At 31.8% G+C, this 12210-nt stretch overlaps 1 protein-coding gene across 5 annotated transcripts in view; it reads left to right on the top strand.

The window, feature by feature from the left end:
- The first annotated feature begins 3335 nt into the window (after positions 1-3335).
- The window catches only part of tmod (tropomodulin), a 115289-nt gene continuing 106414 nt past the window's right edge, over positions 3336-12210 (top strand). For 2 of the 5 annotated variants that reach the window (XR_001847394.1, XR_001847393.1), the window contains exons 1-2: positions 3342-3963; positions 4247-4364. Coding sequence is in view for 3 of the 5 variants with exons in the window: in XM_017614826.1 (XP_017470315.1) it covers positions 4281-4364 (84 nt within the window). In the remaining 2 variants the exon portion in view is untranslated. Of the gene's footprint in view, positions 3964-4246; positions 4365-12210 lie in introns of all 5 variants that reach the window. The other 3 variants (XM_017614826.1, XM_017614824.1, XM_017614825.1) reach the window with 3 other exon arrangements.

Here is a 12210-nt window from a genome sequence, read left to right as displayed (position 1 = left end):
TTGTTACTTAACAGGACATAAAGTATTACCCTTTTGTACCTACAGATCTACTCTCTTTTTCTCTGTATGCAGCTTGGGAAGGACAGAATAACCCCAATATTTGCAAGCTTTTATAGAAAATCGTTCAGTAATCATTTAAAGCTGCGACTCTTATTATATTTACCAACAGCAGAATAAAGATATAGCATGAACTGTAATCGCTTTATCTGAAACCTAGTTGGTTATCGAACGGATCGATGAGGCCAAATTATGACTGAGATAACGATGTTTANACAGCTTGGGAAGGACAGAATAAAGAATAACCCCAATATTTGCACGCTTTTATAGAAAATCGTTCAGTAATCATTTAAAGATGCGACTCTTATTATATTTACCAACAGCAGAATAAAGATATAGCATGAACTGTAATCGCTTTATCTGAAACCTAGTTTCTTATCGAACGGATCGATGAGGCCAAATTATGACTGAGATAACGATGTTTATCAACGTATTTTTACACAGGCGCACTACACCTTTTCCAACAGTATTTCAGAAAAACACAAATGTATTTCAGAAAAGGTCAAGTGAATTTCAGAAAAGGCCAAACGATTTTCAGAAAAACTCAAATGTATTTCAGAAAAGGTCAAATGATTTTCAGAAAAACGCAAATGTATTTCAGAAAAGGCCAAATGTATTTCAGAAAAAACCAAATGAAATTTAGAAAAACACAATTGTATTTCAGAAAAGGTCAAATTATTTTCAGAAAAACGCAAATGTATTTGAGAAAAGGGCAAATATATTTCAGCAAAGCACAAATGCATTTCAGAAAAGCATAACTGTATTCTAAAAATATTTTTCTAAAATACATTTGTGCTTTACTGAAATACCATTGCTTCCTTACCGATTTTGAGTGAACTATGCTTTATCACAAAAATTTTGGTCGAAAAAAATAAAATAACTTACTGAACTTACCTCAAAGTAAAAGCAAGCCGTTGCTCTGTTGAAACTGATATTTTTTATTTGCCAAACTGGTTTTAACATTTCGCCACAGCTAGTCAAAACATTTTACCCTATATAGCAGCATTGCTTAAACGTGTGTGGAAATTTTCGCAGATTTGTATGTATACAAGTGACAAAATTCGCTATAATGAGATGTTGCTTTAATTTAAAAAATCATGAAAGGAATTGCCCTCAGTTACAAGCCTCCCCTAGCGGCGCGCCGCTGGAGTTGTTCCCTCAGCTGTTAATCGTGTAGCCAGAGTCTTAAAGTAGACAGACGGCAGTAATGCGGATTTACGAGCCAGGAGGTCATAGGTTCGAGTCCCACGGCCAGTAGAATATTCATTTAATTTTTTTTTGTTCATTCAATTATTTATAATGTTGTTTTTAGTTAGTTGTTGTTGTCTTTTTTAGCAAAATTAAACTCTAAAAATTTGAATTAACTCATAATAAAAAAGGTGGAATAAAATAAAACAAACGAAAGTGTAATAAAGAAAAAATAAATATATAACACACAGAATAAAAATAATAATAGAAATAATAAAATCGCTTTAACTGAGGGCCTGCAATCGGCCACTCTGTTTGCGTAGTCAGTTGCTGATGGAGCGTAGGGCACAAAGGTTATGCAAAACTAGCATGGACAAGATTTTGCTCGAACTCATGCCAACTGCACAATTTTATAGGGACTCAAAATTTCCACTTTTTGATCAAAAATCCAATTTGAAAACATGCCAGTTTAAGGTAAAAACCCACTTCAAATATAATTTTTAATTTCGGAAACCTAGCTGTAGTTGAGTCGTGTTGAACCGGTTTTCAAAAACTGACTTTTAGAAGGTTAAAGTGTTCTAAAAATACAGTAGCGAATATATATGAAAATAGGGACGCAACATTTTAACAAATTTTTCCTATTTATCTTTTGTTTTAAATGTTTATTTACATTTTATAAACGCCATATAAGTCGAAATTTCAAATTTCGTACAAATATTAGGAAAATTATAAATTATATTGGAGCTTTTTAATTAAATTTCTTAGAAAAAATTTGAGTATGCAAGTAGTTAGGACATTTTCTTGATATAAAAAAATTTTCGAACATCGAACGCGTAAAAAATTAAGCAAAACTTCATATTAAAGCATATTCTCTTCCATACAAAGTATGTTCGGCAAAATTTTTATATGAAAAAAAAACTTCTAAAATTTAATGAGCTACAAAACTACATACCGCAAATTTTTTTAGATATTATTAACTAATGCGCAGCAAATAGTAGGATAGCGCACCCCTTTTTTTATAATATTCTAAAATCGGATTTACACGTAGATAATATTAAATTTTTATAAAAACTTAATGAATATTAAACAAACAAAGGAAAACCGAGGAGGATCAAAAAGGTGTGCTATTCAAATGACTTCGAGTTAAATATCGAACTAAATTATAGTTTGACGATACATTTGACACCTGGATAAAAATTTTTTAATTATTGTTTATTTTTGATGAAGAGGAGAACCTGATTGAAAACTTAAAAGCAAACGAGTGATATGTATGCAACAAAAAATATCGCGTGTCTAAATAACTATAAATAAAAAAAAATTTAACAATTTTAGCAGTAAAAATTAAACTAAATACTAGTTCGAAATAAATAAGCTGTGAGCTTTAAAACTCAAACAAACATATTTCCTCTAAAAACTTAAAAAAATCTGAATAACCTCAAGAAGCTGTGATGAAAATTAGCATTTTCTTTGAATTTCCACTTTAAAACATACCAAAGCCAATATAATTTATTAGCTTATACGTAATATTTTGTGCATATCGTTGGATAAAATCCTAAGCAAAAAATGAGAGTGGTACCAAAATAAAAACTAAAAATGTGTAAAATGTGATTTATGCGAAATTATAAATTAAAGTGAATGCAATTTAAATTTTGTTCTTTAATTGCGGTGCAAATTATTGTCATCAGCTAGCATTATGTCACTGTGAAAAATAACGGTTTCAAATATAATACAAATATATGTATCATTTAAAATTTATTTTCATCCAAAGTATTTGTATGTATAGGAGCTGCCGTTCCATTTAAATATAATGGAATACATTTCTTTTTTTATTCAAATTAAAATCACATATTCATTTAGTTTTTACACTATTTGCATTTTTCAGTGTGATACAGGTGCAAGTGATATGCTTTGTTGATGCAAATAAGCAAAAGAATATTTCAAAAAAAAAGTTCGTATAAAAAAAAGTAATCTAAAAAAATGTTGAGCTGCAATATTAAGCCAATTAGTGATANTCAAATTAAAATCACGTATTCATTTAGTTTTTACACTATTTGCATTTTTCAGTGTGATACAGGTGCAAGTGATATGCTTTGTTGATGCAAATAAGCAAAAAAATATTAAAAAAAAAAGTTCGTATAAAAAAAAGTAATCTAAAAAAATGTTGAGCTGCAATATTAAGCCAATTAGTGATATAACGTGAAACACACCCAGTAAATGCAAAAGAAGCTGTGCAATTTTTTGAAAAGTAAATTCCAACAAATCCGACAAAAATATTTCACCTTGCCCATGGCAGCTACAGTCAGTCATATTTCAAGGTTTTAAGATCGAAAAAAAAAAATATTTTTAAATATTATTGCATTTTCACATTTTATATCAACGCTTGTATTTATGTGTGATCGTTTGTGTCATAAATGCCATAATAAGCGAAATAAAGAGGTAAACAGCAAGAATTGCTGGATTATATTTGCGTGCATATGCCAGTGCACACACATCAGCATGTACACGCAGGAGCAATAGTATGGGCAGAACGATACACCATTGCGTTTGAATGCAGAAAGGATTACAAACATACATAATTTATTTGCTAAAGGATATATGCACATATCATACGCCACGTCGAACATCAGCCAACAGCGGTGCATAAATACAAAAGCAGCACATACATACACTTAATCATACAAAGTTCACATAAGTGTCGTAGTTAACATTTTATATTACATATTTAACGCACACACGCACACACACACACACACACACACACNACTGCACACACATTAGCATGTACAGGCAGGAGCAATTGTAAGGGCAGAACGGTACACCATTGCGTTTAAATGCAGAAAGGATTACAAACATACATAATTTATTTACAAAAGGATATATGCACATATCATACGCCACGTCGAACATCAGCCAACAGCGGTGCATAAAAACAAAAGCAGCACATACATACACTTAATCATACAAAGTACACATAAGTGTCGTAGTTAACATTTTAGATTACATATTTAACGCACACACACACACGTACGCGCAAAATGGAAGACAACAATATAATCGGAGAGGAGGAGGAGACGACCACATCAACTTCCAAATGGCGGAAAACGCGTACCACAGTTAAGGTAAATATTTGCGCACACGTAAATGCCCATAAGTACTTACTTACATACTTGTGGTGAGAGATATTACTGCTCTTACATACATATATATCGCCGCTGAAAGTACAAAACCGCGTATGTGAGGTTGCATAAATTATTTTCTAGAGAGCAAAAAACACTCACATTTCAATGTGGTTCTCTTTTTTATAAAGCAATCGCATTTCTAGATAGTATACTTCGGGACGNTTAGTGGTGAGAGATATTACTGCCCTTACATATATATCGCCGCTTAAAGTACAAAACCGCGTATGTGAGGTTGCATAAATTATTTTCTGGAGAGCAAAAAACACTCACATTTCAATGTGGTTCTCTTTTTTATAAAGCANCTTGTGGTGAGAGATATTACTGCTCTTACATACATATATATCGCCGCTGAAAGTACAAAACCGCGTATGTGAGGTTGCATAAATTATTTTCTAGAGAGCAAAAAACACTCACATTTCAATGTGGTTCTCTTTTTTATAAAGCAATCGCATTTCTAGATAGTATACTTCGGGACGAATGGATAAGGCTTGAGCCAAGAGCTTGTGTGAGCAAATCCAATTTTTCTCAGAAAATGTCAGTTACGCGGTTTTGCAAAATGACGATACGCGGTTTTGTACTTTAAACGAAGCTGTGTATGTATATGGACGTTTATTTAATGAGACAATAAATACATTTTTATAGATGGAGGAGCAGTTTAATATATACATACATACATAGATACATATGTATGCAAATAGTACGCAATTCTACAGTATCGTGATCGCTTGTAATATTAAACAAATAAAATAAAAATATGAAAATACTATGAATATATAGTTAAAATAAATAATAAACACACAAATAGTGTCGGACAAATTAATAGCTTCGCGACATTTTGACAAGTTTGAAATATTTTTCTTTAGTTTGTTTACCGCATATTAATTTTTTATAAAAGTATAGCTCATTATTTAACAAAACCCAATGAATCCAAATTTCAGACTTTGTGTAAAAATTATTCAAATTTTCACCAGATTTTATTTGAAATTCTCATAATGCATACGGACTTCACAGCTATGTTTTCGACCGACCAAACAAACTCAAGCATATTTGGGGTTTCTCAAGTAGGTTTTAACATTTATTTGCCCTTTACGAACGAATTTTATTCTGATAAACATTTTGTATATTGGATTCCCCGAAATTTAAACCATTCCCGGATTCCACCGAGAAATTCAAATTCAACCAAAATCGGGGAATTGCCCCCCTGTTGGCATCATTGGTCGAGTGTTATATTAAACACTTTTGCACCATTGAAGGGCAAAACATTTCTTGGAAATAACGTAATCACCATTGCCCATTTTTCGATGATTTTTTGCAAAAATTTTACTTTTAATAGAAATGGAGTTCGACACATTTTTGCAATGGGCTTCCATATTTGGTAAATTTAGATTAGAGATTTAGATTTGTTAGGTCTCTGATTTTTGACTTCCTGGCTTAAGTACATATCGGCACTGAAGTGCAAAGAGTCGTAACTTATAAAAAATTCATAATTCATTCTCTGATTGCTATGATGGATTTCATCAAATTACAACTCCGCACTTCGTTTTATGAAAAAAATTAAGTCACGACTTTTTCCATTTCAGTGGTGATGTTGTTACGTTATTTTGCATTTCAGGTGACGATATGTGTGTGTATTAGGGTGCCCATCGAAAACGCTATTTTTTTTTTATTTCAAGACCCTACCCCCTAATTTTATTCGTTTTTATGAGAAATATTGTTTCCTATTTTAATAGGGTTTTCAAAGGTCCTTTAGAGGTCGCGACCTGTCGATTTAGGTCAGAAATACGATTTTGTAGATTTATGAGTTTTATAATGACTATTTTCGATTCGATTTCATAGATCGAGTATGATCTGAGAAGAGAATATATAGGCCTTTGAAATGATATATAATAGTCTATTGTCGGACTTGGCTTGTTGCGATTTTTTATCGGGTAAATTAAAAAAAAAACCCTATTTCTCTTAATTTTTCAAATTTTGGCCACTGATAATTTCTATAATTTCAAAATATGGAGTACTATTTAAAATTAAATCTATTTTCAAATAAACTGATACTTCATTTATTGNTAAAAAAAACCCTATTTCTCTTAATTTTTTAAATTTTGGCCACTGATAATTTCTATAATTTCAAAATATGGAGTACTATTTAAAATTAAATCTATTTTCAAATAAACTGATACTTCATTTATTGCAATCGCATAAAAATTGTCGAAGTTAGGCGACTTTTCTTAAGTACGGCCTTGAACCGGAATTTGAGACTTTTTAGCAGTGTGGCTTAGGAGTTCCTCAATATTTAATCAAAATTGATATATACAGTCGTTGGTTAGCAAAAAGTTNTTGTACCGGAATTTGAGACTTTTTAGCAGTGTGGCTTAGGAGTTCATCAATATTTAATCAAAATTGATATATACAGTCGTTGGTTAGCAAAAAGTTTTTTGAGAAATTTTAGGAAAATGCGGTTGGCACCGCCCACTTGTCTGATATATGCATATCTCAAAAACTTCTCGACCGATCTCAACCAAATTTGGTATATTTGGTTTATGGTTTATTTTGTTAGAAAAGGGCATATTCTTCGTTCCCTTAAACAACACGCTAATTGCTGTTTTGATAATTTTTTCCTAAAACTGTAGATTTTTTTCTCTCTTTATTAAATTCGGTAATTGTGTTATTTATATTTCAGTTTGATATCTTTTTACATACATTCGGTGTTACATATTTGTTGAGTAAGGTCGGAAGAGATAAAATTATTTTTCATTTAATTGCTGGTGAAACCGGCAACCAAACCAAACCTTTTCATTAATGAACAAAAGTAAACATTTTTTGTGCAATTTAGGAAAGCTTCAGTAAATCCTAGAGCGTTTAAGCGTTAAACTTTTTGAAATATTTCTTACCACCTGTTGAAATAAATTCCGCAGTGTCTTAGCCAAAACTTGACAACTGTTGATCTGCAAGTACTCCGGAGTTAGATACGGACATTTAATTTTTCGTATTCTCATTTACAAAATTAAGAAAAAAACTAAGAAAAAATATTCAAATAAAAAATAAATATTTAAAAAACCAATATTTGGTAAAAAATATTCATAAAATTTATATTGGCATGACAGGTCTCACAGACGCATTTATATCTTCTCAGCAACTTTCAGTATGGTTATCAAAGTAGGGTTAAGTTGTGTTGTGGTGTGAGTCTTAAGCATTGCGCACACCAACGAGATAGTGACAGCGATTGAAATTGAACGCAATGCTTTATGCGGATGTGTATATGTATATAAATGTAAAACATACCTTAATGTGCCATAAGACAGTGGCAATTTCTGAGAACGACGAGNCATATATAAATGCAAAACATACCTTAATGTGCCATAAGACAGTGGCAATTTCTGAGAACGACGAGCAATTGACGAGTTCATTTCTTCGACCACACTAATACGACGTTTCCACGATTCGAAATTCGCTCTCTTAGTAATTTGCTAAGTAATTCGTGAATTACCCTGTTTCCACGACACACAATCGTAATTCGTTTGGCAGCTCTACTTCTTGTTCTTGTTCTTCGGTATTTATTAGTATTTTTTTGTACTACAAATATCGAAGATGGACCAAAAATTTAAGTTGGCATGAAAGATTTTATTTTATATAGAGAATATTTTCTTAATTAATTTTTCAGCAACTAAAAAATGTGCCAGCAAATGGGACTAGGCCGGTGAAAACTTCGATATATTTCCGACAAATATTAGAGAAGGTACCGATTCGTTCGCCGTTCGGCATCAATTACCAACAAATGAGGTGGTTCACTCTCAACATTTTGTATGGCCAATTATGTAATTCGAGTGGTAATTGAATGGCGAATGACGAATGGGAGTGCGAATTACGAATGAGAGAGTGAATTACGTAGCGTGGAAATGTCGTATAGCTTTGAAATCCACACCAAGCTTTTCTGGTGTTGTGGCTTTCGAGGCACGCGCCACATAAAAATTATAGCTCAACAGAGCGCTTAAAGCACGAAAATCAGTGATTGCCTGAGAAGTTCGTCGGGGGTTTCACCTTTGTTTTTTTACGATATTTGATAACGCCCCAGTATTTTCGAATATATGTATTTACAAGTATATGTATATATGCTTAGTTCTGCATATAAAATAAGTTTAGTACTTTCTTGTTGAATTTGGTAACTTTTTCTGATGATTTTGGTATAAAATATAAGATAATTGCGGCAACACTACTTGGAAAGCATTTAAAATGAAAATACCGTGCAGGTTTTCATAACTGGACTTTACCATACCTGCAAGTGGCTTAACAATTGCATATGTATATGCATACATACAAACATTTACAAGCTGTTAACAGATTTATTAAGAACGAATACCGTGGGAAATTCTTTCAACTCATCGTCACTCTTGCAATTAATACATGTAGATAATTGTATTAACTAAGTATTTATTTGATAAATTCGAGTCTCAAAGTAAATAAATAAAATACTCGAATTGAAATGTTAAAAATGCAGTAAAAACAAAAACATATTCAACAGCAAGTCGAATGCAGTGAAATATGAATTTTATGCTCCATAAAAAATCACTTAAGTGGACAGCAGCCAATTCAACAAATGGCAGCGGTAAAGGCCACAAATGTGGCTGAAAAAATATGTAAACACAATCATACATACAGACAATAAAAAAAAAATTCAACTTTTGTACACTTCTCTTTAGCATTGAAATTCTTTGAAAATTTTCATCATTGTATTTGTTTCTCTTATTTATTTTCAAGTTAACACTTAGAAAGCGATTTTTCTTATACATCATTTTTGCAAAAGCAATTACTTGGCCAGTCACATGGAATTGATCATCAATAATCAGATGCCTTTCGCTCGCCCACAGAGAAATGTTAGGACGTGATGCTTTTGTTATGCGACATTCCGACACTTAGCATTTATACACTTCGCTTTTATATGTATGTATATTATACTATAGTAAGTTTATACATACGTGTGGTGGCAGGAACGTAAATAAGGAAGGGACATTTTTAAAATTTTTGGCTAATTTTCTTTTTTCAAACTATGTTGATTATTTTTTATCCAAATATAAATTTCTATATAAAAAACCATGTACATCAAAATTTCATACCTTGTTGAACATACATATATAAAAATTCGATGAATTTGAAGATGTAAATTAAAATCTTAAACTTTTTAAACACATTTTTTAGATTTTTTTTAGTATGCAGTTTTGTAGCCCATTCAGTTCGGACATAACAAAATGTAAGCTTGAAGTAGGTAAGACTTACCGTTGATTTTTGGCAATTTTTTGTTCCGCATTTTCTCCCATAAAAAGTATGCTCGAAACTTTTTTTGGATGGAGAAAATGAGCAACTTCCACTTTGCACTTTCTTCCAGTAAGATTTAATGAGCTATAAAACTGCGTACTCAGAATGTTGCTAAAAAATCTAATTAGAAAGCTGTTGAACTTTTGATGAAACTTTCTAAAATTTTGCTAATTTTTGTATAAAGTTTGAAATTTTGACTTAAATGGTTTTTTATAGATAACGTGCTGCGCTTTCATAAAAACATAATAAACGTTAAATAAACGAAAAGGAAATAGCCAAAGAGTGCTACAATGGGCCTTATGCATAAAAAGTGAGCTTAAGCTCAGACTCAATTTTTGCACTGAAAGGGTGAGCTCAAGCTCAAGAATTTGTACTGAAAAACGAGTCGGAGCTCACTTTTTATGCATGAGACCCAATGTGTCTTGCCTATTTATATTTCCGCCACTGTATTTATTTGCTACAAGCAAATTTGGTCGAATATATTAAACTGAAAGCGAAAATTTAAAAAACAAAAAAAAAAACATACTATACGAGTACATATTTAGATGATGCATAAAAGTACAAACAAATTTTATAAGACTTTGAAAAATGCTATTGTTTGCAGAAATAAACTGTTGGCACAACCACAAAAACTTTCACTCAAAATAAGCATATTTTTGTGGACTTTTATTAATGTTTTTAATTTTTTATTTTTTTTTCCACCCATACCATTTTTAGTATTCACATCTGCTTAACTGCTTACAGATGTGTTGATTGCTTACACTCTCACGTTTAGTTGTTGATTGATGGCATTTTGACGCCCTTTCGTCAAATTCTTACGTCTACAGCAATTTTCACACTTCTTATTTCCTTTCGAAATTGTTTGTTTGCTGCCCAGTCAAACGAATTGCAATAGGCACCCATTTTTGTCAGGAGCACGTGTGTTGACGAGAAAAAAAAACTTGTTACCAAAATAAAACTTGTAAAAACTTTACATTTTAATAAAGATGGACTGCTGCCTATCATGTTTTAGCTTTATCCTGCAGTGAACTTGGCTTGATATGCATTGTTTTTTTTTTGTTTTTGGTTCAGAACTACTTCGTGAAATATAAGCGTGGTAGAAAATGGTGCCCAGAGCGATTGAATAGCACAGAAATTTATTCTATGTTACTTAAATGCTTTCAAAAATTTAAACATTTTGAATCTCTCACATTTTATTAAGAAAATAATTTAATACAAAGTGGGAATATAAAAGGCAATATTAATGTTTTATATTATGCACTATTAAAATACAGGCAAACAGATTTGCTGTTTGATGCGAGGAGTTCCAAGTAATAACACAATCGCAGTCATACCAGACCACGAAGAAGGACATTTGATACATCATTGGCGAATGTAGCCTCATTGTCTGAAATGGTGCCGCGATAGCCTAAGACATGATCCAGGATCTTCACAGCACTAGGAAGATACAGAGAAGGTGTTCCAACATTTACCTTATCTTAGGTAGCTTGCACGCACGGTATGAAGTGTAGTGCTCCAGAATAAAGCTTAGTATCCAGCTCTTAAGAAAATGGTGAAGAAACAAATTGCCATTATTTCGAATTTTGACATCTGATATTTCATAGCCTGCTGTCTCACTATTTTCTCGCGACATTGTGGAGCGGGCATATTTATCTGTTGTAAACAATGAAAAATTAAAATGGGGGGCTGAAACTTTTTGTGACCGACAACGAAATTTTCATATGGGACCGAAAGAAAACAAAGTTATTTTATTTGACACAGTCTACACTCAGGTGTTCAAAAATACATAGGAAAATCAACTTGTCTGATTTTTCCTGCTGCCACCCCAAAACTGAAGAATATCAAAAATAAGGAGTCGCGTACTTTTTTATTTTGAAATTGGTTAATATTTACCCGGGCCGACGAGGCTTTGAAGTCTCCAATGTATTTTACATGAGGAGAATAAATTTTTTTCGTAGAATCGTTATAAAGTCGTTAAAAATAAATATTTGTTTATCGAATAAGACTGTCTTCCTTCAGAAGTCTTCAAACAATAAGACTATGATGCTTACTTAACTTACAAATTTTACCAAGCTTGATTTAATAACCGATAATCCTATCTGTTATATACAAAAAATAGTTATTTTATGTTTTCATAACCACATCACGCACAAACAGCTCAATGGATGTATTTATTTATTTGTTTTTGCATTCTACTCGATTATTTCTGTGAGTGTGTGGTAAAAAATTTCGAAAAATAGGGTTGCCAGATATTTGAAAATTTAAAATTATTAAGAGGCTCACTAAAATACTAAACTAAATGCGTTTGAACAAATTTAAAACCATTTTTGTACGGGGTTGCCACCTTTCTAACAAATACAGCAGTGGATATTAATAATTTATGCTTACCTAACATCAAAATATGGGTATCAAACGGAAGGTTTGTGCACTCCCATCAAACGTTTTTGAAAGTACATACTTTAATTCGCATATATTTTTGGAT

The sequence above is a fragment of the Rhagoletis zephyria genome, unplaced genomic scaffold, assembly GCF_001687245.7.
Source record: "Rhagoletis zephyria isolate East Lansing unplaced genomic scaffold, Rhagoletis_zephyria_1.1 Rzeph_scaffold_00909, whole genome shotgun sequence".
In the NCBI taxonomy this organism is placed as follows: domain Eukaryota; kingdom Metazoa; phylum Arthropoda; class Insecta; order Diptera; family Tephritidae; genus Rhagoletis; species Rhagoletis zephyria.
Note: the sequence above shows the minus strand (reverse complement) of the source record. Positions and strands in the feature narration are given on the sequence as shown.